The sequence below is a fragment of the Mobula birostris genome, chromosome 11 (assembly GCF_030028105.1).
Source record: "Mobula birostris isolate sMobBir1 chromosome 11, sMobBir1.hap1, whole genome shotgun sequence".
In the NCBI taxonomy this organism is placed as follows: Eukaryota; Metazoa; Chordata; class Chondrichthyes; order Myliobatiformes; family Myliobatidae; genus Mobula; species Mobula birostris.
Genome location: NC_092380.1, coordinates 22885419 through 22912155, shown reverse-complemented (window position 1 = coordinate 22912155; position 26737 = coordinate 22885419). Strand labels below are relative to the sequence as shown.

The 26737-nt window shown below is 47.0% G+C and overlaps 1 protein-coding gene across 2 annotated transcripts in view; it reads right to left on the bottom strand.

The window, feature by feature from the left end:
- LOC140204931 (myosin-binding protein C, fast-type-like) overlaps positions 1–22877 on the bottom strand; it is a 113324-nt gene extending 90447 nt beyond the window's left edge. The window contains exons 1-4 of one of the 2 annotated variants that reach the window (XM_072271911.1): positions 22691–22877; positions 5384–5647; positions 5270–5296; positions 1820–1852 (exon numbers count right to left, since the gene is read on the bottom strand). In XM_072271911.1, coding sequence (XP_072128012.1) covers positions 1820–1852; positions 5270–5296; positions 5384–5647; positions 22691–22712 — 346 coding nt within the window. In that variant the 5' untranslated portion in view covers positions 22713–22877. The remainder of the gene's footprint in view (positions 1–1819; positions 1853–5269; positions 5297–5383; positions 5648–22690) is intronic. The other variant, XM_072271910.1, reaches the window with a different exon arrangement.
- Between the last annotated feature and the right edge of the window lie 3860 nt (positions 22878–26737).

Here is a 26737-nt window from a genome sequence, read left to right as displayed (position 1 = left end):
CTCGCTCCCAATAGAGAAGCTTGGCAATGAAGTCAATGACATAGGAAAGATCTACTTCAGGAAGGATGTGGAAGTTCTGAAGAGGATGCAGAAGCGGTTTACCAGGATTAGATTAGATTCGCTTTATTCTATTACTTAGTACAGTAACAGGCCCTTCTGGCCCAACGAGCCAGCACCGCCCACTACACCCATGTGACCAATCAACCGGTACATCCTTGGAATGAGAGAGGAAACCAGAGCACTTGAAGGAATTCCATGCAGTCACGTGGAGAACATACAAACTCCTTACAGACAACAGCAGGAATTAAACTCTGGCCACAGATTGCTCGCTGACGCTGCAGAAAAGCATTACAATTATCACTACACCACCTCACCACCCCACTACACCACCACGCTTTCCAGAGCACTGTCTGGATTAGAGGGCAGGGGTTCTAACAAGTGGCTGGCCAAACTTCAGCTGTTTTCAGTGGAGTACCGGAGACTGACCTCCAGGAGGACCACAACCTCGACGTAGGGTTTGGAGGCTTGCGTGCCTCAATGACCCGGAGAGCTACGTTGGCTGGAGTCAGGGCTTTATGCTTTGGCTCTTGGTAGGGCCCCCCATGCCAAACAGGTCAAAGGGTAGAGGCCAGACTAGGAGTGGTCCACTGGTCCTCCAGTTTCGGGGGTTCAGCTCAGGGCTAACAACCTTGACTGTTACGGAAACGGCAATGAAGAATCCTTCTACATCTGAGTACGACAGTATTCCTGAGTCTCCACCCGGGACTTGCATGACTAACAGTAGTGAAAACTGAGAGAAAGCTACTGACACGATGAAGGAAGCTCTGAACACCACCAGAGACGGAGGACCTTCATTGCTGCCCTAAACGCCAGCAGTGTAATGAGCAGTAGTTCAGTAAGTAACGGAGACTGAGGAGAGACCTGATAGAAGTTTGTAAGATTGAGAAGTACATACCGGACAGCCAGCAACTTTTCCCCAGGGTCAATTGTCTAATATTATAGGGCACACGCTTAAAGTGAGAGGGGGCAAGTTCAAAGGAGATGTGCAGGGTAAGTTTTTTTTACACATAGTGTGGTCGGAGCTGGAATGTGCTCCCAGAGGTGGTGGTAGAGACGAGTACAACAGAGACACTTAACAGGCTCTCAGACGGGCACATGGATGTGTAGAGAATGGAGGAATATGGATCGTGTGCAGGCAGAAATGATGAGGGTAACTGGGCTTCATTAGTGTAATTACTTTGACATATGGTAGGCTGAAAGGCCTATTCGTGGATGTACCATTCTAAACCCACTTCTGTTGTCAACACCAGGCACATGCCAGCCATCACCCACCACTTGGACTCATCTCTGGCATGGCCGCTGCGAGAAATCACATTGTCCAGTGACAAAACAGAGTGAACAGTATGCTGTGTTGGTCCAAAAACAAATATTTCCACCAATATATTGAAAAAGTAGTAGAGAAAGAGCTGGTATTCAGGAGTTTAGAAGACTTTCTAATCGCACTCAATATAAAAGTTCATGAAGGGAACCTATGTGGTCAACCCAAGTCTAGTCCAACAAGCTGTTCCCACCCCTGTTCCCTCAACGTTCGGGTATCATCAGAGAATCATGCAACAAAGGTGAAGACCACTTCAAAGTAAAATCAGCAGGAATTTCCAAAGGTCAATTGGATAGATATCTGAAATTGGATTAACTACAGAGGAAAGTGGAGATGTTTTGAAGGGCTGACATGGAAATGATGGGTAGATTGCCCCCCAACCCCCGCTGCACGATTCTCTAGTCTTGTAATCAATGGAGAAAAATGAATCCAAATGCTTACCATCTTCAGGGAGTTCAGTGGACTCTTCTGCAGCTTTAAAACAAAGGAAAGTGTTAAATACAGTCAATAATTAATGAACATTCAAGAAACATCAAAGACAATTTCTTCCATCCAGAAAGGGAAAAGGTTTCATCTATTGAATTTAGAAGGGGAAATTAACGGAATTATAAAGTATCTTTGTTCCACCTAGTTTAGCAATATTTTATTTTTCTCTGGGACTGACTACCCAGTCACAATCCAGAAGCATCCCAAGAAAGCATGCACCTTTGCTCTATCCACAACAAGCAGGACTTCCCGGTAGTCAACCATTTTAATTCCAATCCCCATTCCCATTCCGACATGCTGGTCCATTGCCACGATGAGGCCTTCCTCAGGTTGGAGGAGCAACGTCCCATATCCCGCCCGGGCAGCCTCCAACCTGATGGCATGTTTATCGATTTCTCTAACTTCTGGTAAGTGCTCCCCCTTCCCCCTTCTCTCTTTTCTATTCGCCATTCTGGAGTCCCTCTTGCTACTTCTCTTCTCCTCCACTACCCATCACCTCCTTCCCCTTCTCCCCATGTCTACTCTCCTGTCCTATCAGATTCTTTCTTCTTCAGCCCTTTACCTCTTCCATCTATCACCTCCTAGCTTCCCATTACAGCACCCTTCCGCCACCCACCCACCTTCCCCCTCATCTGGTCTCAGTTATCACCTGTCAGTTCTCCCCCCCCCCCCACACCTTTTTATTCTGTCTTCCGTCCACATTCCTTTCCAGTCCTGATGAAGGGTACCAGTCTGAAACATCAATTCTTTATTCACTTCAATAGATGCTGCCCAACCTGCTGAGTACCTACGGCATTTTGTGTGTGTTACCATACTCCAAAAGTCAGGAGTGACTGTCAACTCTGAACGGTAGCGCATTCATGACGATTGCTGCCATTACACAATGTCCCGCCTCTCTAGCCTCCCCCCCACCAATACACCCCAGGGGACAGGATTCACACAGAGACCACACTCCAGTCCCAAATGTCCACAGGGGAATCCTTGTGGGAAGAATCCATCGACACTGCCCTAGGCAATAAGCAGCTACTCAGGGAAAATACCCATGCCATCCATCTGGATAACTGACACATGTCCCCCATGTTCAGACATCTTGTCTGGATTGAAATAACATATGTTCAATTGACAAGCCTTCAGGACTCAAACTGTTATCATAGTCTTCCATTCCAAAGATCTGGTTAATATTTCTAGAGAGATTTGGTGAGAAATTTCAAAGCAACTTTCTCTCTTCTGTCTTTTAAATATCCTTAGAATTACCACGACCTTAAAAACCTTAAGCAGCTAACATAATCAAAGATACCACCCACCGTGGCTACTCTCTCTTCTCCACACCCATCCCTCAGGCAGAAGATACAAAAGCCTGAAAGTATGTAACATCAATATATATAACCATATAACAATTACAGCACGGAAACAGGCCATCTCTGCCCTTCTGGTCCGTGTCGAACTCTTACTCAAGTTCAATAGATCCATTTAATATCAGAGAATGTATACTATATACAACCTGAAATTCTTACTCTTTGCAGACATCCTCAAAACAGAAGAAAAAACCCAAGAATTAACGCCAGAGAAAACATAAGAGCCCCCAAGCCCCCTGCCCCCTTCTCCCACGTACAAACAGCAGCAAGTAGCTTCAACCCTCCCAACTCCACCGACCCCCATTCTAGCATAAAGCATCATCATTCCCACCACCCAGCATGCAAGCAACAGCAAAGTCTCCAAAGAGAGACCGTGGTTGACAGTCCATCAAAAACTAACTGTTCACTCCTTCCACAGGGACAGGGGAGATCGCAGTCGCTACTTTGATGTTACGGTCAGTCTGAAGCGTTGTTTTTTATTTCCGGTTCTTTAATTCAAGAATCGGCAAATTGATTACCGAGTGCAGAGCCCTCCTACAGCCACTCTCGCCGTCTTCGATGTTCCGGCACCCGCTGCGCTTCAGTACGCAACACCGGCAAGATTTTGCATCCACAGGGGCCGGACAAGCCCCGAAGGTGCCTGACTTCAGGCCTAACCAGGATGTGGTAAAACGCAATCGATCAGGTTCAAGGACAACTTGTATTCCACTGATATAAGACTATAGAATAGTTCCTTAGTACAATAAAATAGACTCTTGATCTTACAATCTACCTTGTCTACCTACAAGAACTTTCTCTGTAACTAAAACTTTCTTCCGCATTACTTTTCCCTCGTACTACCTCAATGTATCGTTGTAATGAAGTGGTCTGTATGGATGTCATGTAATACTGTTTTCACTGTACCTCGGTATGTGACAATAATAGACCAATTAAAGTCCCAATACTTTTGCCATTAACTTTTTTTTTAAGCCATGTTAAGGTCAAACTGTTCTCGAATAATCCTAGGATGTCTTTGGGTCAGCTTTCCTTGTGGGATTCTGTTAGTTGATCTAACAATCAATAATCCTGTTGAACACAGTTGAGGTCTGTGTGATTCAGTAGACCAACTCCACATAACTCCTCATAGCAGAGACAGAGACATTGGGAATTGTGAAGGATCCTTCTTGGTGGTGTCCCATTTGCATAAGAACATAGGCAATTATGTGCAGGCAATATCTCATCATCATGCTCTGCCATTGAATGAGATCTTGGCTATCTTCTGCCCACTGGCCAGAACATTCCACCATGTCACCATAGCCAATGTTATGGCCACACCAACACTGAACATACACAATGACTGAGTAATCAGAGGCACAGATCTCCCTAGATTTAGCATCATCTGCAAAACACTTCCCATTGCCTCGACAAAGCAACCCAACATATTCAAGGACCCCTCCCGTTCCCCTCTCTATTGTGTGGAAGAGATAAAAGCTTGTGAACATGTGCCAGCTGGCTCAAGTACAGCTTCTTCTCTACTGTTATCTGCCTCTTGAATGGATCTTTCATACACGAAAAAATAAACTCTTGATTTCCCAATCTACCTGTATTTGTCTAGAGCTGGGGTTCCCAACCTAGCGTCACGGACCCCTTGCTAAATGGTGTTGGTCCATGGCATTAAAAAGTTGGGAACCCCGGGTCTAGAGTGACACACACAAAATACTGGTCAGGCAACATCTATGAAAAGGAACAAAGAGTCAACGTTTCGAGCCTAGACCCTTCATCAGGACAATTGTGTTTACTTGTCTGCCTGCTCAGCACTTCCTCTGTAACAATATATTCTGTCGTCCTTTCTACTGTCTCGATGTACTTACGTAAGGACTGATCTGACAGGATGGTGTACAAACAAATCTCTTCACTATTTCTCAGTACATCCCAATTCCAACTTGTTTCCAACTATTCCCAAAGATGAGAATCAACCAGTCTTGCAAAATCTGGTATCCAAAGCTTTCTCAAAATCATGAAGTGTTGTGTTTCAGTAGGAAAAGAAAGGCAAGCAGAGCAAAGGTCTTACCAGGGGCTGCTACAGGCTCGGTCTTCGCTGCAATGGAAAAACATGATTAATGAACAGATAATACTTTCCTCTGGTCAATCCAAGGCAGAGGCTCAAACCAGGATGTTTACAAACCAGGTTCCTTCACTTGCAGCTCAAATTTCTCCTTGGCAGTGCCCAACACCACCATGTAGACTGAGCCATCCTGGTTGTTCAGGTTGTTGATGACCAGTGTGTGCTTCTTGCCCTCGACCTTGATGGTGTACTTGGGGCTGGCTACGAGGTCCTTCCCACCCTTCTGCCATTTCACCTTCACGTTGGGCTTGTCTACCTCGGCCACAAACTCCGCTTTCCCTCCAGGTGCCCCCGTCTGGCTCTGGGGCTTCTTAGTGAAGCCAGCTGGTTGGGGGGAGAAGGAAAAGTCAGAAGTCTCACCAGTGTGGGAAGCGACGGAGAGGAGGCGTGAGCGGGAAGAGAGCAAAGCAAGACAGCAGCATCATATACTAAAGGTGAACCCTTGATTTCGCAGTCTAGCTGCATTTCAGCTGTAACACTACACTCAGTGGCCACTTTATTAGGTACAGGAGTGGAATCCAGTTGGTCTGTTGGTGCTGTAGTCCATCCACTGCAAGCTTCAACATGTTATGCATTCAGAGATACTCTTCTGCACACTGCAGTTGTAACACATCGTTACTGTTAGCTCCTTGACAGCTTGAACCAGTCTGGCCATTCTACTCTGACCTCTCTCATTAACAAGGCATTTTCGCCCACAGAACCACCACTCACTGGATGCTTTTTGTTTATTGCACCATTCTCTGTAAACCCTAGAGACTGTTGTGCATGAAAATCTCAGAAGATCAGCAGTTTCTGAGATACTCAAACCACCCCATCTGGCACCAACATTCATTCCACAGTCAAAGTCACTTAGACTAAATTTCTTCCCCATTCTGATGTTTAGTCTGAGCAACAACTGAACCTCTTGACCATGTCTGCATGCTTTAATGCATTGAGTTTTTCCACATGATTAGCCAATTAGATACGAGGGATAATTGATAAGTTTGTGGCCTAAGTTAGAAAGAGTCAATTTTAGAAAACCTAGCGCATTTATTTTTCAACATAGTCCCCTCCAACATGTACACACTTAGTCCAGTGGTCGTGGAGCATACGATCCCTTCTTTGTAGAAGTGGTCCACAGCAGGGGTGATTGATAAGTTTGTGGCCTAAGGTAGAAGAAGATGAGTTACTAAATTCAAACTTTCTGCATTATCACTCAAAGAGTTGAACTGCACGTGCATGGGGCGAGAGTGTCTTGGACCTCCAGGTGGTCCACGGCAGGGGTGGTTGATAAGTTCGTGGCCTAAGGTAGAAGGAGGTGAGTTATACAGCTCTCGTTACATACACGTGCAGTTCAACTCTGAGTGAAAATAGAAAGTCTGAAGTTTCTCCTCATCTGCTTCTACCTTAGGCCATGAACTCATCAATCACCCCTGCTGTGGACCACTTCTGGAGGTCCAAGACGCTGACTTCTACAAAGAGGGGATCCGTATGCTCCACGACCGCTGGACTAAGTGTGTAAATATAGGAAAAATAAATGTGCCAGGTTTTCTAAAATTGACTCCTTCTACCTTAGGCCACGAACTTATCAATCACCCCTCGTACTTGCATTAACGATCAGCTGTACAGATGTATGTAATAAAGTGAGTGAGTGTAGTGTTCTCTGTAGTTTTCCAATGACCTGCTTTGATGAACTGACGAGTGGAATGATCTGCCTTGGTGACAGACGAACAAAAGCTTTTCACTGCGTCTTGGTGTAAGTCACATTGTAAACTAATTCCAATTCTAATTCCAAATCTTTTCTATCTAATCCCAGGGAATGATACACGCAGATGATACAAAGACAGGTGGAGGGGCACTACTGGGGAAGCAGGGAGTCAGCAGAAGGATTTGGTCAGATTCGGAGAATGCAGTCTCACCCCTCGCTCTCGTCTCCCTACCCTCCTTTGCCTCCCTATCTCTCTGCTCTCTACACCCTCCCTCTCTGCTCCATATTCTCTCTTTTTCGTCCTGAATTTTGCACTCTCTCCCTCTCTTCCCTCCCTCCTTCTCTCCCCCTCTGTCTTCTTTCCCTACCCTTTCACCGTCTCCCTTACCTCTCACCACCCATCCCCTCTCCTCCCCTTCCTGCACTCTCTCACTTTCTCTCCCCACCCCCTCTCCCGGCACTCCCTCTCTCCTCCCCGCCCTCCCCTCACCTCTCAATTTCACCCCCTCCACACCTTCCCTCTCTCCTCCATCCTCACTCTGACCCTACTTCCTTCTCCCTCGCTCTAATCCTCCTTCTCCTTCACTCTTCCCTCTCTCCTCCACCCTCCTTCTCCTTCCTCTTTCACTCTCTTCCTCTCCTCTCCCCATCCACCCTCTCCTTACCCAGTCCTCTTCTCATTAGGAGGAAGGAGAAGATGGCGGCGCGACGCAGCGCGCACGGCCACTTCAGTGGTAATGTCCGTTATCTGCCAAGTAGGGGACCATGCACAATTCTGATTTGATGGAGACAGACGTGAGAGTACGGAGGAACATCTGGAAAACTTCTGAAATGCCCGCTTCACTGCCGCTGCTACTGTGTGGTAACCGGAATCTCCGGAGCAGAAGGCCCCGAAATCCTCGGCTTTGCTTGTTTCAGCGGCCGGGGCGCGCTCGAAGGCGCTCGGCAGAGGATGGCGCTCGGGAGGCTGTATCGGAGAGGCTGGTTGGAAGCTCTAAGTTTTCGGACGGACGGACTCAGTGTCAGCTGTGGTCAGTTGCTTCCAAGGCATCGGCAAGTTAACGGTGCCTGGAGGTTTATGGCAGGGAGTTTCTCCCTTTTGCCGCCTACTATCAGGGACTCGGGAGTCGATCGACTCGGGGACTTTTGAGACTTTATCTACCGTGCCCATGGTTTGTTCTTCATCAAATTATGGCATTGCTTTGCACTGCTATAACTATATGTTATAATTATGTGGTTCTGTCAGTGTTAGTCTTTGGTCTGTCCTGTTTTCTGTGATATCACTCCGGAGAAACATTGTATCATTTCTTAACGCATGTATGCATTTCTAAATAATAAAAGAGGACTGAGTGTTCTCATAATCTAATCTAAAGTATCACGCTCTCCCTCTCCCACCCTCTCTCTCACAGTCCCCTTTAATTCTTTCCCTCCCCTCCCTCTAACCCCTCCTCCTCCTCTCACTCTCTCCCTTTCTCTTCCTCTGCTCTCTCCGCCCCCTCATTCTCCCTCCCCTCTCCCTCTCGAGTCACCTCGTGCCCTGGTCAGTTTCAGCCATCGCTGAGGATATATTGCTGTGACCCAGACGAGGATCAGAAATGGAGTCCGGCTGTCAACTGTGAGCTATCGAGGAGTGAGAACCTATGATTTACGTTCCCTGGTGGACTCTATCTGCAAAGTGCGTCCTTATTTCAGGCACAGATCTCCATCAACCAAAGGGCAGAGCCAAGTAAAGAACAGATGGCAGCAATCTGGGTCCAGTACGTGATTGTTTTTCACTCTGTCTACCCAGAGCACGGGACAGCAGCAACAACTTGTTAGTGGCTAATGGCTCTCCCCCCTGGCCAGGAATTTCACCGCTAACAGTACCTCCCGGGATAAATGCTGTCTCAAGCAGAGAGAGATTTGAGTCCCAAACACAAAATACCCTGAAGTTCTGTCTCGCTCTGATCCAAGCCAAACAGAATCAATAAACACAAGAGATTTCTGCGGGTGCTGGAAATCTGGAGAAACATGCACAAAATGCTGGGAGAACTCGGCAGGTCAGGCAGCATCCATGGAGAGAAATAAACAGTTGACGTTTTGGGCTGAGACCCTTCATCAGGATTAGCCTCAGCTCGAAATGTCTAATGTCTATTCCAGCCCATAGATACTGCCTGACTGCTGCGTTGCTCCAGCAGCTTTTGTGTGATGCTCTAGATTTGCTGTGTCTGCACAATCTCTCATGTTAAACCTGTGCCCTCTAGTTTTGGACACCTCTACCCTGGGGAAAGACTGTGATCATTCACCCTTCTGAGTTTATAACCAGTCTGTAAGGTCACCCCTCACAGTTCTTTGTTTTGGGGAAACTGCCCCAGCCTTTCCAAGTCAAATTGACTTCTAAAGATTCCTGGACTAACTGGGTCATACAACACAGAAACAGGCCATTCAGCCCATTGAACCTGTGCTGACCATCAGACATCCATTTACACTAACCCATTTTATTCTCCCCCATTCCAATCAAATCACCCCAATTCCACCCTTCACCCATGCACTAGGGGCCATTTACCGACTGGTATCAGATTAGTTTTATTTGTCACATGTACGTCGAACATACAGTGAAATGCAACGTTTGCATCACATTAAATCAGCGAGGATGGTGCTGGGCCACGTTTCAACGTAACATGCCTGAAAACTTACGAACCTGAAACGTGCATCTTTGGAACGTGGGAGAAAGCCCACGCAGTCACAGGGAGAGCGTGCGAACACCACACGGACAGCTCCTGAGCTCAGGATCAAATCCAGATCTTTGGATTCTGTAAGGAAGCTGCGCTGCCCCCTTGTGGTGGTGGTTCAGATGTTCAGCTGCTGGGCGAGTGACTCTGAGCCTGCCCGAACCAGGGTTCACATCCCAACACGGCCGATTTGGTATTTAATTTTTTTTTAAGTCTAACAAACCGGTCATCAAAAACGATTACCTCAATGCCGAGTAGGCTTTGTTGTAAAAACCCACCCCGTTCCCTCATGATCTTCAATGGAGAGATCTGCTGTTCTTCCCTGTGGGTCAGCCCACCCAGTGACATGAGCTTGTATCGCACCACAGCTGATTGGGTATTTAGTATTTTCTTCAACAAACCAGCCATCAAATGGATGACCTCAACGTTTTTGGGATATAGGTGCACCCAGGGGAGCACACGCAGTCACGGGAAGAGTGTGCAAACGCCGCACAGACAGTGCCTGAGGTCAGGATCGAACCTGAGTCTCTGGAGCTTTGAGGCAGCAGCTTTACCCACCACTCCACTGATTCCAGATCTCCCTCAGGCAGTCCATCCTAGAAACCCTTTGTCTCTTACACAGCACATCTCCAGGCCTGGCAGTCTGCCTCACGATCTGCAAAGAGTTATTAAAAACCTTCTACAGCAGATTAGTTAAGTTGCAGAAAGGAAGTGTGGAAGTGGGAAGCCATTTAGAACAAGACATCTCCCGGTATCCAGTTAACATTCTGGAATTTCTGATCCAGATGGCAATGTGACTGAAGCAAACGATAGCCCTGTGGCCCATAAGGCTTTAATTATAGAACAAAGGCATGCAAAGTGCCTTATTAGTAGTCAAGGACCTTCCATGTACTCCATAATTAGGACTCTATCTGTGAAACACAAAGATCACAAAATAGACGGGGATCTTGTAAAAGAAAGGAAATTTTTCCTACAACACACATAAAAATTGCTGGTGAACTCAGCAGGCCAGGCAGTATCTATAGGAAGAGGTACAGTTGACGTCTTGGGCCAATTTTTCCTAAACACTTTTGGAATGAACGTACTGGGTTCCAGAAATCTTGCCACGAAAGGACATCGACAGACCCGTACAAGCCCCAATTCCAACCATCACGTCTGAACCCATCACTTGGATTACCCCCATAGTCGTGGGGTAATGCAGAATGAAACAGGCCCTTCAGCCCAATGTTTGGTCCATAGCCTTCTAAACCTTTCCAATCCATGCACATGTCCAGTTGTTAGTCTGTCTGCCTTAACCACTTCAATCTGGTGGCTTATTCCACATAGGTACCACCCTCTTTGTGAAAAAGTTGTCCCTCAAGTTCCTCTTGAGGGGCAACAATTGGCAGATCAAAAGAAAACTGTTCAACCCCTTTAACCTGTACTAAAATAGAATTTTAAAAATGGTTGATTCATGAACTAAATCCACTTCTACCTGTCTTTTCTACATATCCCTTAATATCACCCAACGTGAGACACATAGCACCCAACTATATAACATTGGGAATGGGTTGGCTCTGGTTGGATGCACACTGCAGTGACTCCATGCTTAGTACTGTATTGGGGTGAAGAGGGCTTGTTTTGGATCCATTCTTCGTTGCCAAACAGATCAAGAACATGATTAAAATTGTTACCTTTACAGCAGAGGGCAAGTGCATGTCCACAGGCTCAGGTCTGCTATGATTGGCCGTTATTGGATGAGAGTGGATTGGGATTGGTTGTCAATGGGTGAGAGTAGGTTGGGATTGGCCATGGCTAAGCTTGATTGAGTTGGGATTGGCCTTGCTTGGGTTAGATTGGATTGGGACTGGCCATGATTGGGTTGGATTGAATTGGGATTGGCCATGGTTGAGTTGGATTGGGTTGGGACTGGTCATGGTATGGTTGGATTAGCTGTTATCAGGGTAGGGGTGGGATGGGTTAAATTGGGATTGGCTGATATTGGATCGGCTACAGATTGGTTAATGTCAGGACTGAGCTGGTTGCAGACTGGCCAAGTTTGTTGTCAGACCTTAATTCTATTCCAAGTGGGCCTCTATCCCTTAATACTTCCATCAACATCAGGTTCGCAATTAACTGTTGACCATTCGTGGAAGAGAGTACTTAACGTCTACCAACCTGTGCATAGATACGTGGTTTCCATCTGCACTCCTGAAGGACTGGCTCTATTAATTAGAATTATTTATTTATTTATCTATTCATCAGTCTTTCTACCTACCTACCTATTATTTATTGAGATCTAGCGTGGAATAGGCCCTTCCAGCCTTTTGAGCCACACCCCCCCCCCCCCCAACAATCCCCCATAGTCGTAGCATAATCACAGGACAATTTACAGTTAACCTACCAACCGGTACGTCTTCGGAATATGGGAGGAAACCAGAGCACCTGGGGAAACCCATGTGATCACAGAGAGAATGTACAAAACCCCTTGTAGGCAGTGGCAGGAAAAAGAATGCTGGTCACCTGTACTGTAAGGCATTGTGCTAACCATTACGTTACCATGCCATAATTTCTAGTCCAGGCTCAATAACCAGTATAAATTGCTTCTCTCTGTCTATCTTGTCAGCTCTACTTCATATCCTGAGGGTTTCAAACAAATTTCATGGATATGAGAAGTTTAGAGGGATATAAAAAATGATAGAAAAATGGAGGGCTATGTGGGAGGGAAGGTTTAGATTGATCCTAGAGTAGGTCAAAAGGTAGGACAACATGGGCCAACGGGCCTACGCTGTTTTGTGATGTTCTACCTTCTACATCGCAAATGCAGGCCAGTGGGACTAGCTCAAGAAGGCAGCTGGTTGGCATGGACAAGAAGTGTCGCAGGGTCCAACTGTATCCATGCTATATAACTCTCTGACAAATCATTCTTTATCCACCAGACTCCAGGGAATGCTGTCCCCGGTTTTTAAACCTCTTGAAGTTTAAATTTGGGATTAAGGTATCATTTCTGGAAAAAAAATGTGAACTACTCTGTCCAGAATCGAAGTATCCACACCAAATGAAGTCTAGCCAAGGCTTCTAAATCCACGGTTGAACCCCAGATTCAGAATCAGGTTTACTATCACTGGCACATGTCATCAAATTTATCGCTTTGCTTCAGCAGTACAGTGTAATACATTTAAAAAAACTATAAATTACAGTAGAAGTGTATTTATTTAAAATAAGTCGTGCAAAAAGAGAGCAAAAGTAATGAGGTCATGTTCGTTAGTTGGTTCATTGTCCATTCAGAAATCTGACAGGGGAGGGGGAGAAGCCGATCCTAAAATATTGAGTGTGTGGCTTCAGGCTCCTGTAGCTCCTCCCTGATGGTAGTGATGAGAAGAGGGCATGTCCTGGGTGGTGGGGGTCCTTAAGTATGGCTGCAAAAGTTAGATTTATTCATCACACACAATACTGTGCAAACATCTTAGGGTGCCTAAGACTTTTGCACAATACTGTAGTAAATTTATGTATTGCACTGTACTGCTGCCACAAAAAACAAAATTTCATGACCTATGTGATTGATGATAAACCTGATTCTGATTTGGGTCTCTGTTGTGGACTGAGAGTGGGAAGGGGGCAGGGAGAGGGGAATTATGATTGGGAAAAGAGGAAGGGAGAGGGGAGGGAGTGGGAAGCACCAGAAAGACATTCTGTAATGACTAATAAACCAATTGTTCAGAATCAAATAACCTTGCCTGATGTCTCTGGGCTGGGTTTGTCTGCACTTGTGCCACACCCTGCCCTTGGCACTCCTTCTCTGCCACCTGTCCCACACCCCTCCCGTGATGCTCCACCCTCGCCACTCCCAGTATCCTTTGCTCCCGCCAGATTTACAAGCACGCTGTCTACTCCACATTGACAAATACAGTACCGTGCAAAGGTCTTAGTCACATAAGCTAGGGTGCTTAAGACTCTTCCACAGTACTGTACATATCGAAACACAGATTGAAATGTGTCTAGCCATAGTTTGGTGAGAGTGATTGAGAAAGACCTGGAAGGTGCTATGAAGCCTTTAGATTGAGTATCTAATCTTTCCTTCTATATTTCACATCCAGGTTAGGATTTGTTTACACATCCCGAGCTAACCTTGCAAAGTAAGGACACCTCAGAGAATGTTGAAATGTTGCCCACTCTGGCAGGGCTGGTACCACATCCTGGACACACCAGGGAGGGACGGTAGATCTCCTCCACTGAAGATCATGGGAAAATGGGATGGGGTTTTAACGAGGAAACCTACTTGGTGTTGAGGTCACTGCTTTTGATGACGGTTTTGTTCGAGATAAAAAAAAGTTAAATACATCAGCCATTGTGGGGCGTTAACTCGGGTCACTGGATTGTTTGGGCAAGCTTGGAGTCACTCACCCAGCAACTTATCATCTGCTCTGCCACCACACCACGACCTGAGCAACTTCCTCAAAGCTCCAGTGACCCAGCTTCAAACCTAACCTTAGACACTGTCTGTGTAGAGTTTGCATGCTCTCACCAAAACTCCATGTGCTTCCCTGGGCTACACACATTTCCTTCCATGGACTGTGCGTAGGTATAATGTGAAGAGAGGTGATGAGAACAGGCCGATGGGGAGGTGGAAGTGAATGAAACAGGATTAGTGTTGATAGGAGTAGGTGAATGGTTGAGGGTCGACACTCACTCAATGGGTCGAAGGGCCTGATTCCCAGCTGTATAATTTTTATAAAACCACTCCAATGTGCGTGAGGTGACAGAGATTCTTCAGAAACCCGTCCAGTGTGAAGTATTACACGTCACGTCACACCTAAACACGTAATTTTCCTAACTCCCATCAGTCTGACATTCCCTGGCCTGGAATATCCAACAAGAGATCAAGGAATTCTTTGTGCACAATACTCAGAACAGGACCACCAAGAGATTCTGCAGATGCCGAGAGCAAGAAACACAAGATGCTGGAGGAAGTCAGTGAGTCAGGCAGCATCTATGGAGAGGAATAAGCTGTCGATGTTCTGGGCTGAGACCCTTCCTCAGGACTGGAAAGGAAGGAGGAAGACACCAAAATAAAATGGTGGGGGAAGGGAAGGAATATCAGCTGGCAGGTGAAAAGTGAGACCAGGTGAGGGGAAGGTGGGTGGGTGGGGGAAGAGGGTAGGAAGTAAGAAGCTGGGGGGTGATAAGTAGAAAAGGCAAAGGGCTAAAGAAGAGATCTGATAGGAATGTGAACCCCAGGAGAAGGGGAAGGAGGAGGGGCACAGAGGGAGGTTGAAGGGGTGAACAGGGAGCCAGACTGCAGATTGATTAAAGAAAGAGCTGGGGGAGAAATTACTGGAAGTTAAAGAAATCGATGTTCATGCTATCAGGTTGCGACCCAGATGGAATATGAGGTTCTGCTCCTTGCTGAGTGTGGCCTCATCGTGGTAGTAGAGGAGCCCCCGGACTGACATGTCGGAATGGGAATGAGGAGTGGAATTAAGATGGTTGGCCTCCGGGAAGTCCTGCCTGTTGCAGACGCTGCAAGGAAGCTTGACAATACTCCCTCCATTCCACATCGAATATCAGAGAGTAGTGGGGACAGCACCAGGAGCACTGGATAGAGCAGATGACCCCGACGGTATATTGCCACTGTGTTAACAGCAGCACTCTCACTGGGTGTACCATGAAGTCCCCTGATGAGGGCTTTGCCAGTGTCCTCGGTCAGCGGTCCCCAGCCACCGGGCCGCGGACCGGTACCAGGCCGCGAGGGAACGATATGAGTCAGCTGCACCTTTCCTCATTCCCTGTCACGCACTGTTGAACTTGAATATAGGGTTGCCAACTGTCCCATATTAGCCGGAACATCCCATATATTGGACTAAATTGGTCTGACCCATATGGGACCGCCCTTGTCCCGTATTTCCCCCACTAAGGTAGAGCGTTCCTATGAAACCTTTCGTGCCCAAATGGCGTGAAGCGAAGAAGCAATTACCATTGATTTATATGGGAAAAATTTTTGAGCGTTCCCAGACCCAAAAAATAACCTAACAAATCATACCAAATAACACATAAAACCGAAAATAAATAACACTAACATATAGTGAAAGCCGCAATGAGATGATAAATACACAAGCCTATATAAAGTAGAAATAATGTATGTACAGTCTAGTCAGGAAGATGAAGGCAAAATCGATTTGTTGGGGGAAAATATCGGCACGTACGCGCATGTGCACATCACGTGCGCACGAACGCATGTGCACACAGGTGCCCATGCAAGGCTTCATGGTCATGGTAGTCTTTCCTGGGGTAAATACAAGTGTCCCGGGATTTGACTGCTACTTTTGTCCCTTATTTGGGAGTGAGAAAGTTGGCAACCCTAACTGTAAAAGACATGTTAAGGTGAGTTTAACCCTACTTGGACACCACCACCCCCCCCACCCCCTGGTTGGCCGGTCCGCAAGAATATTGTCAATATTAAACCGGTCCACGGTTCAAAAAAGGTTGGGGACCCCTGTCCTAGGTTGCTACACTGCTAACTACTGAGGGAGGTGCACCACTAACAGAAAGGGCATCTGTATCCCTACAGTAGTCTTAATGGATAACGGAATGCCAATACAGCACCAGCGGCCCAAGATCAATTCCCGCAGACGTCTGTAAGGAGTTTGTACGCTTTCCCTGTGATCGTGTCGGTTTCCTCCGGGTGCTCCTGCTACCTCCCACATTCCAAAGGCGTTAGTAAGTTGCAGGCATGTTATTTTGATGCCGGAAGCGTGGCGAAACTTGCAGGCTGCCCCCAGCACAACCTCAGACTGTGTTGGTTGTTGACATCACATTTCATCGTATGTTTTGATGTTCCAAGGTTCATGTAACAAACAGGCTAATGTTTTCACCTTTAGAAATAAAAATAAACTTAGACGTATAAATAGAACAACGCGACCAATGGCAACGACCATCTGACAGTTCACGAAACTACCTCTTTTATTTCTTTCAAGTATGTTTCTACTAGGATTGGAACCTGTGATTTACATTTTGATGGGCCGATTGAACAATGTGACACTCTGCTGCCCCTGAGGGAGTTCGGTGAGGTTTGGAGTGGATTGCAAGGCACCAAGGACCCTGGAGACGAGGTGCGAGCCGGTCATCAACTCCACTTCTCGCTGGTCACACAGATTAAAGTTTCAAGCAAGATTGAAATCAACAAAGACAAGGCGAGCAGGCATTCAGCGCCTTTGTGTGTGTGTCTGTCTGTCTGTCTGTCTCTCTCCCTCTCTCTCTCTCTCTCTCTCTCTGTCTCTCTCTCTCTCTCTCTCTCTCTCTCTCTCTCTCTCTCTCTCTCTCTCTCTCTCTCTATATATATATAAAATTTAAAGGCATCCATTAGTCTTGCGAGACCATGGATCTGCACCTGGAAAATCTTCACTCTCCAGGGCGCAGGCCTGGGCAAGGTTGTGTGGAAGACCGGCAGTTGCCCATGATGCAAGTCTCCCCTCTCCACACCACGGATGTTGTCCAAGGGAAGGGCATTAGGACCCATACAGCTTGGCACCGGTGTCATCGCAGAGCACTGTGAGGTTAAGTGCCTCACTCAAGGACACAACACGCTGCCTCGGCTGGGGCTCGAACTCACGACCTTCAGGTCGCGAGTCCAATGCCTTAACCACTTGGCCACGTGCACACACACACACACACACACACACACACACACACACACACATATATATATATATATATATATATATATATATATGGTGGCAGCATCCGTTAGTCTCGCGAGACCATGGATCTGCACCTGGAAAGTCTTGCTTCAGTCTGTGTTAGAGCGCGTCTGTTGTGGCTGTAGAGGCCCACACGGGAGTGACAGTCTTGGCTGCAGCCACTGCACTTGAAGGCGCTGTCCTCCAGTGTTATCTTGGTGCTGTTTTTCTGATGAGTGCACTTTTCTTCAGCAGCAAACCTCAGCTTCTCTTCTCCTCTTTTTAGACCTCTGCATAGTTCCAGCCTCCAGTCTCTCTCTCTCTCTCTCTCTCTCTCTCTCTCTCTCTCTCACACACACACACACACACACTCAGTGCTGCCAGAGTCTTGGGTTTTGAGCAAGGTTTATGGACCGGACTCATTTTTCGAGGACTCCACATCTCCTGTTATATGTGTTTCTGGTTACTCTCCTTTTTATTGCTATCCTGCACCATTTTGATAGGGCTGGGCTGGCTCTGTGGCTCTGCACAGGCTCTGCTTCAAAGACTCAGTGGTTTGAGGGTAGAGGCAAGCAGAGGAGGATGGGAGGGAGGCAGAGGAGGAGACAGAAGGGGAGAGAAAAAGAGAGGCAGAGGCAAAAAGGGAAAGACTGGGCAGCAGGGAGGTGGGCACAGAAACAGAGACCGAGAGAAAGGGGTCGGCAGAAAGATGAGCAAAGAGAAGCAGAAAGTTTACTTGCACAGAGAGAGACAAGAAAAGCCACCCTTGAGACTGTCAGAGGAACGTGGAGAGGGGCAGCCAAAAACTGTGACCTGTGTCTAAGGTCACGGCAAGGCAGGTGTAGAGGGAGAGGAGTTGTGTGCTCGAACTGTCGATGTAAAGGAGAAAGGCAAAACAGATGGGAACTTAGATGTTGAACGTGCTATTCATGGTGCAGAGTTTTGTCCTGAATCTTGTTCGTTGGTCTATTTGCCAAGGACCGAGCAGATTGTGGTCACCATTGCTGGTCTGCTGGGTGAAGTACACCAGGTAGTCTGGCAGGTATGGTATCTGTGGTCACTCCTTTTAGGGAAAAGCAGAGTCTGCTTGCACTGCCCTCTCCCCACCACCTCCCCACCCCCCCCCCCCCCCCGCTGGGCTCAAGCCTGCTCAATAAGATGAAATGAGACCCTGCAGAAATCTGCAACCACCCCTCAGCCAGGAAACCTAACACGCCGGCACACGGGTTTCGAAATAGTTGGGAGGCTGTTTTAAGACACCTTCCACACCAGGCGTTATTTTCAGCCAGCTCCTTCTGATATCTTGCTGCCCGTGTTAACCCCTTGGTGGGGAGGCTGGGGGAGAGGGGAGCAGGGTTTTGGATCCCCGGACTAAAGTTGGAGAACTGAGGCATTTCCTTCCGACACAAGGCTGATCGGTTTTCTCTGGTACTTGGCGCACAGGGCTGGGTCATAAAGTCACAGGCCATTCGGCCCATCTAGATTGTGCTGAACTATTAATGTGCCCAGGCTAGGGTTAATAAAAAAGGGGGCAACCTGCTGAACTATGCATTAGAAATAAGTGCATTTTCCCTCCCCCTCCCCTCTTCTATTCTCTGGCCTCTTACCTCTTCTCAACTGCCTGTCACCTCCTCCTTCCCTTTCTCTTGTGGTCCACTTTCCTCTCCTATCAGATTCTTTCCTCTCCAGCCCTTTACTCTTCCAACTCACCTGGCTTCATCTGTCACCTTCTCGCTATCCTCCTTCCTCCCACCCACCCCCCACCTTTTTATTCTGTCGTCTTCCTTCTTCCTTTCCCTGTCCTGGAGAAGGGTCTCGGGCCAAAACATCGACTGTTTATGCAGTTCCATAGATGCTGCCTGGCCTGCTGAGCTCCTCCAGCATTTTGTGTGTGTGTTGCTGACTCTCCACCCTATCTGGGTCTCCCGTCATCTTAACAGGAGAACCTCCATCAGGTCTCCTGTCAGCCCAACACTCCAGGGAAGACAACCCAAGTTTGTCCAACCGCTCCTTACAGCACATGCTCTCTAGACTAGGCAGCATCCTAGTGAATCCCTTCTGCACAGCACCCCCATCCCATCCTTCGTGTAACGGGCGACCAGAACTACATGTAACTACTGAAACACAGAAAAACGCAGCAGCCAATTTGTACATGGTGAAGTATGAGCACACACTGGGCCAGTGATACTGTGAATACTGGCAAGGACCCCAAGGTTACCCTGTTCACCTACGTAGTGTCATGGGATCAGTATGTGGGACTGAGAAAGCTATTAGGAGGATTGAAAGGTCACGCCATAAATGGTAAAAGTTCAACAAGAAGTGGGAAGATGAAATAACTTTTTATAGCCAGTCGCTAAGATGTGGCATGTTGCATTCCATGTGGCTGGTGAAATGATATTGGGCATATACTGTATGTGACCAAAAATTTCCCTTCTACAGTAAGAGGCAGACTCAAAGACATCCAGGTCCGTGTTTGGGATAACGACAGCAAAGGCCAAAGATAAGCCTGAGAGCAAGGTGCACCATGACGACCGCAAAAAGGCACCGACCCACATCTAAATTCAAAGTAATTTTGTTATCAGCCCATGTATATGTCACCATATACCACCCTGAGGTTCATTCAGGACATTCACAGTAGAACAGAGAAATACAATAGAATTAGTGAAAAACACTGACAAACAACCAAAGTGCAAAAGAAATCAGATAATGCAAATAGAAAAAAAATGTACATAAATAGATAGATAGATAGGTTGCTAGGTAGGTAGGTGAATAGATTGATTGATAAGTGGTGGAAGGGTAGATAGGTAGGTAGGTAGGGAGACAGACAGATAGATACCCTATACAGATAAGGACAGATGGGCAGATTGATACTACTGAGAACAGAGTCCTTGAAAGTGAGTCCATAGATTGTGGGCATCCTCGGCTCCAGAAACTCCCTGGTGATGTCGCTCATTGGCACGAGTTTCCTAGCGAGCTTGCAAAACCTTTCCCGCTGCATTGTTAATGCCGTTGAGTTGAAACATACCTCGGAGGGGAGCAGGGAGGTTATATTAGGGAACCGTCCGGTGGTGGGGGATCCAGAATTCCAGTTTCTGTATCACACACATACATCGAAACACACAGTAAGATGCGTCACTTGCATTAACAACCAACACGCCCACGCTACGCTGCTGGGGGCAGCCCGCAGTTGTCGCCACGCCTTCCGGGGCTCATGTGGCAAGAAGTCCTGTGACCTACAAAGAGGGTCGACTGGGTCTCAGTTATTCATTATACAAGACCATAGATCACGGCAGTGGTCACAACTCATAAAAGCAGCCTACTGGTGGCAAAGGTCCTTGGGTCTGGGGTTACGGAAAGTCTGTGGTACTTGAGGACGGGTTCGATTCCTGAAAGTACTGACATTATCTTTCCCCTTTTCAGAACCGCTGGGCACCATCACATTACTCAGCAGCTCTGTCTGAGCACCTCCACTCCTTATAGAAGGGGAATTAGTCAATGGCCAAGGCTGATACTTAATACCTCAACCCGACAGTTTTGTGCCTCATCAGCAATTGGGGACAGGAATAAACACGGGTCCCACAGCGTAAACTTTAACTTTAAAGAGAAAAGTTCACTCTGCTCAATCCTCACAACGTTCCCTTTGAGTTCTGGAATGGCTCCCTAGCACAACAAGGTGGAACGTTGACCTCACAAGGTGCCTCGCTGTGACCTTGTACCTTATTGTTTGCCTGCTCTGCACTTTCTCCGCAGCTGTTACACTTTATTCTGCATTGTCATTGTTTGACCTTATACCACCTCAATGCAACCTTTGTAATGAATTGATCTGTATGGATAGTACACTCAGTGACCTCTTTATCATGTAATCCCTGTTCCACTGAGAGCATGTTCATGGTCTTCTGCTGCTGTCGCCCATCCACTTCAAGGTTCAACTTGTTGTACATTCAGAGATGCCCTTCTGCACGCCACCGTTACTGTCGCCTTCCTGCCGGCTTGAACCAGGCTGGCCTTTCTCCTCTGACCTCTCTCATCACAAAACTGCTTCTTACTGGATTTTTTTTCTCTGTTTTTCACACCACTCTGTAAACGCTAGGGACTGCAGTGCGCGAAAATCCCAGGAGATCGGCAGTTTCTGAGATACTCAAACCGCCCTGTCTGGCACCAACAATCACTCCACGATCAAAGTCGCTCAGATCAAATTTCTTCCCCATTCTGATGTTTGGTCTGAACAACTGAACCTCTTGACCATGAGTGCATGCTTTAGTGCATTGAGTTGCTGTCACATGATTGGCTAATGAGATATTTGCATTAACGAGCAGGTGTACAGGTGTAAGAGGCCACTGTGTGTATATGGATGGTACAAGACAAGTTTTCCACTGTCCCTTGGTATATCAGACAACAATAAACCAATTTACCAATTTCACCATCAGATTAACACAAAAAAAAATCTGGAATTATATTCTTACTTAGAAATCTTCCTGACTTGCTGATGAAGGGTTTCAACCCAAAATGTCAACTGTTTATTCTTCTCTATAGATGCTGTTTGACTTCCCAATTTCCTCCAGCATTTTGTGTTTGTTGCTCAGGATTTCCAGCACCTGCAGAATTCCTTGACCCCTTGTTTTCTTCTTACACAGGACAGACCAGCATCAAATACTAACGCACCACAGAAATTATCTTGCAGCCAGGTCTATGAGATGGGGTAGTGCAAAGGGGCACTGCGTGAAAATCAAGGTACTCGCAGATGCTGGAAACTCGAAGTAAAATCAGGTAATGTGGGAATCACTCAGCAGGTCAGGCAGCATATGTGGAGAAATTCAACTGTTCGGGTTGAAGACCATATTTTAGGGCTGGGCACAACAGAGGGAGAGAAAGAAAACTGTTCCTTTCTCTCTCAGTTCTGATCGGGAACATGAGCTGTTTCTGTCTCCGGAGCATTTGCAAGAGAACCGCTTTCCCAAACAGCGCCGATTCTGCCGGGTCATTTCCACCCCCCACCAATATTCACCCCTCTGAAAACTCTCCAGTGGATCTCCTTCCAGTCAAAAAGGCGACGCCAAACGCGCCCTCCCCCCATTCGTGCTCCCAATGCAGTCTACAATCTCACCCCTCGCTTCTCTGCTGAAACCAAGTGCTTTGAGTTTAAAACGGGCAAAAGGCATCCTCGAGTAATTTTGCTTTCCCGCTACAAAAAAAAACGAACTTGCATCGCCCAAAAAATGTTTAATTTGTGAGTGTAAATCAGAGTTCATGGGAGATAAACTGATCCTTTGGTCTGCGGCGGTTAATGTGAAGGAGGGCGGCTGCGAGTCCCTACCTGGTTTCTTCGGCTCCGGCATCTCTCCCTCCCGAGAGTCCCGCTCCCACTGTGCGGTGCGCTGTCGCTGAGGCGCCGGGAGATAAGGTGCTCCCCGCCAGAGAGAGGCTCCCGGACACTTGATACCTCGGCTGGGCGCTGGCAGAGGGCAGGACGGCAGTCTCTCGGGAGAGGGGCCAGCAGGGAGCGATCAGCGCCAAGCAACCTGCTAGACTGGGTCAGGGACTGGGACAGGGACAGAGACAAGGTCAGGTCAGGGAGGGGAGGGGAGGAAAGAAAGGGAGGTGGCTTTAGAGAAGGAGGGAGGAAGAAGCGGGGAGGTGAGTCCGCGATTTGGGAGAAAGGAGAGAGGGGAATATGAGAAAGAGGGAAGGAGGGAGAGAGCGGGGTGGAGGGCGAAGCAGAGAGGAATGGAGGGAGGGAAGGAGACGGACGGATGGAGGAAAGGTGAGAAAATGTGGGAGATCAGACAACAGGGAGTAAGAGGGAAGGAGAAGGGGAATGAGAGAGAGAGGGGAAGGTAAGCGAGAGGGAGAGATGGGAGGTAAAGAGAGGAAAGGAGGAAGGAAGGAGGGAGGGATGGAAGGAGAGAGGGAGGGGGTAAAGTGAGAGAGAATGGGGGACAGAAGGAGAAGGAAGGAGAGAAGTGAGAGGGAAGGAAGGAGAGAAGAAGAGAGGAGGAAGGAACGAGAAAGAGATGGAGGAAGGGAAGGTAAAGGAGAAAGAGGGAGGAAAGAGTGAGGGAGGGAGGATGAGAGTGAGAGAAGATGGCAGTAGAAAGATATGGAGGGAAAGTTGTGAGGGGAAGAGAGAGAGGGTGGGAGGAAGGATGAAAGGGTGGAGAAGAGGGGATGAGTGAAAATAGAAAATTTGGAATGAAATGTGAAGATGAAAAAAGGGGAAGGAGAGAGGAAGGGGATAGTGGGAAGGAGGGGCAGGGAAAAAGAGGAGGGAGGGAGGGGCAGAGAAGTGTCAGAGCTCTGGGATAGTGGATGTGGAAAGGATGATTCCTATCATAGGAATGTCTAATACACAGCCTAAAATAGAGGGGTGTCCTTTTAGGACGGGTCTGTGGAATTCGTTACTACAGGCTGCTGTGGAGGCCAAGTCTTTATGTCTATTTAAGGTAGAGGTTGATACATTCTTGATTGGTTAGGGCATGAAGAGATACAGGTGGAAGGCAGGAGATTGGGGCTGAGAGGAAAAATAGATCAGCCATGATGAAATGGTGGAGTAGACTGGACGGGCCAAATGGCCTAATTCTGCTCCAATATCGTATGTTCTTATGGGATAAATTGTGATGGAGGAAGTGACCAAGGGAAGTGAGAGTGTGCTAGATGGATGGAAATACAGAGAATAACAACATATTCTGCATTGTGTTATTGCTTTACCCTTGTTCTTCCTCAATGTAGTGATTACCTACCTGGATGGTACACAAAACAAAATTACCCTCTGTGTACATGTGACAATAATAAACCATTTGCCACTTACAAGGGTGGGAATCACTTGCTCCAATTACGATGGGCCATGAAGAGATCAATAGGTTCAATTTAATGTCAGAGAAATGTGTACAATATACATCCTGAAATTCTTTTTCTTCACAGGCATGCACGAAAACTGAGGAGTGCCCCAAAGAAAGAATGACAGTTAAATGTTAGAACCTGTTTGAAATGCAGTGCATCATCACTAGTTGCATCTCCGTCTTGGTGCCACTGCACAAGATTGGAAAAAGCTGCAGAGGGTTCTAAACTCAGTCAGCTCCACCACGGACACTAGCCTCCCCACCTTTGAGGACATCTGCAATAGACAGTCCCTCAAGAAGGCAGCATCCATCATTAAGGATCCTCACCTGGCATGAACCCTGCAGGCCTCTGTGATGAGCCATAGAGTGTTGGGCTTCTAGGTTTCCAAAGAATCTGCATTTACTGATTGTTAACTAGAGTTGTTAAGCCCTTGCGTTCTCTGTTTAATCTTGTCAAGTTTATCGTGACTGGCGCGGGTTTTCCGCATTCTGTGATTACGTAAAGCGGCCTACCAACTAGCGCTCATGTGGGACCCTCGTGTGGAGATTGATTTGTCTCGTGGTGTCACTCAGCTCTGCCATCGATGTTTTGTGTAGACTCTTGTTTACGTCTCTACATGGGAGTCTGCCATTCCTGCACACTTGGGTTCAGTCGTTGCCACTCACCAAGACAGAAGGACCCCTATGGTCAATGGACCCAGTGCAGCACCTTCTGAGTGCAGGTATTGCCCCTGGAGATTCTCCTTAAATATTTCTTCTTCCACTCTCAGCCTATGACCTCTAGTTTCCTTCTCACCCAGCCTACGGGGGGGCATGGTAGCACGGTGGTTAGTGCAACACTCTTACAGCCCAAGCAACCCAGGTTCAATTCCCGCCTCTGCCTGTGTGGAGTTTGTACATTCTCCCCGTGACCGCCTGGGTTTCCTTCGGGTGCTCGGTTTTCCTCCCACATTCCAAACGTACTTTATACTTTATTGTCGCCAAACAATTGATACTAGAACGTACAATCATCACAGCGATATTTGATTCTGCGCTTCCTGCTCCCTGGAGTACAAATCGATAGTAAATATTAAAAATTTAAATTATAAATCATAAATAGAAAATAGAAAAATGGAAAGTAAGGTAGTGCAAAAAAACCGAGAGGGAAGTCCGGATATTTGGAGGGTACGGTCCAGATCCGGGTCAGGATCCGTTCAGCAGTCTTATCACAGTTGAAAAGAAGCTGTTCCCAAATCTGGCTGTACAAGTCTTTAAGCTCCTGAGCCTTTTCCCGGAGGGAAGAGGGACAAAAAGTGTGTTGGCTGGGTGGGTCGTGTCCTTGATTATCCTGGGAGCACTGCTCCGACAGCGTGCGGTGTAAAGTGAGTCCAAGGACGGAAGATTGGTTTGGTGATGTGCTGTGCCGTGTTCACGATCTTCTGCAGCTTCTTCCGGTCTTGGACAGGACAACTTCCATACCAGGTTGTGATGCACCCTGGGAGAATGCTTTCTACAGTGCATCTATAAAAATTAGTGAGGGTTTTAGGGGACAGGCCAAATTTCTTTAGTTTTCTCAGGAAGTAAAGGCACTGGTGGGCCTTCTTGGCAGTGGACTCTGCTCGTATGGCATGTTCGGGTTAGTAGGTTATTTGGTCACATGGGTGTGATTGGACGATGTGGGCTTTCTGGACTGCAAGGGCCTGTTATTGTGCCGTATCTCTAAATAAAATGACATAAATATGTTGCAGTTCATTTTTCACCCTGTTGGAAGCCTATGCCTTTTGCCCGATGCATTTGTCATCCATCTTTCCATCTCCACGTGTCTCTATTTATTTTTGACCATAACACTCAGGCCATTCAGCCCAACAAATCTCTCCACCATTCTATCACAGCTGATTTATTATTCCTCTCAACCCCATTCTCCTGCCTTTTCCCTGTAATCTTTGACACCCTGTCCATCAGAGGACTGACTTTAAAATACTACTACTGGTTTATAAAGCACTGAATGCTCATGGGTCAAAATACATCTCCAATCTCTTGCTGCTTTTTGGACCTTCCTGAGCTCTCACTTCACCTGGGGCGAGTCTGCTTACTGTCCCCAGGGTCAAAACTAAACATGGTGAAGCAGCTTTTAGTTACAATGCTCCACATATCTGGAATAACCTTCCAGAGAATCTGAAGTCTGCCCCAACTTTAAGCTCCTTTAAATCGAGGCTTAAAACTTTCCTTTCCACTGTAGCTTTTAATTAGAATCTCCCGCATTGCAACTTCTATTTCTTTATTTTTATGTGTGATTTCATTCTCTTTATATTGTCTGAAATTTGAGGTTTGAATTTTATATCTTGTTTCATATAAAGTAGTGAACTGCCTTGTGGTTGAAAAGTGTTATACAAATAAGCTTGCCCTTACTAATCAAGAACCTATCAATTTCCACTTTAAATGCACCCAAAGACTTGGCCTCCACAGCTATGTGTGGCAATGGATTCCACAAATTCACAGCCCTCAGGCTAAAGAAATTCTTCCTCATCTCTGTTCTAAGTGAACGT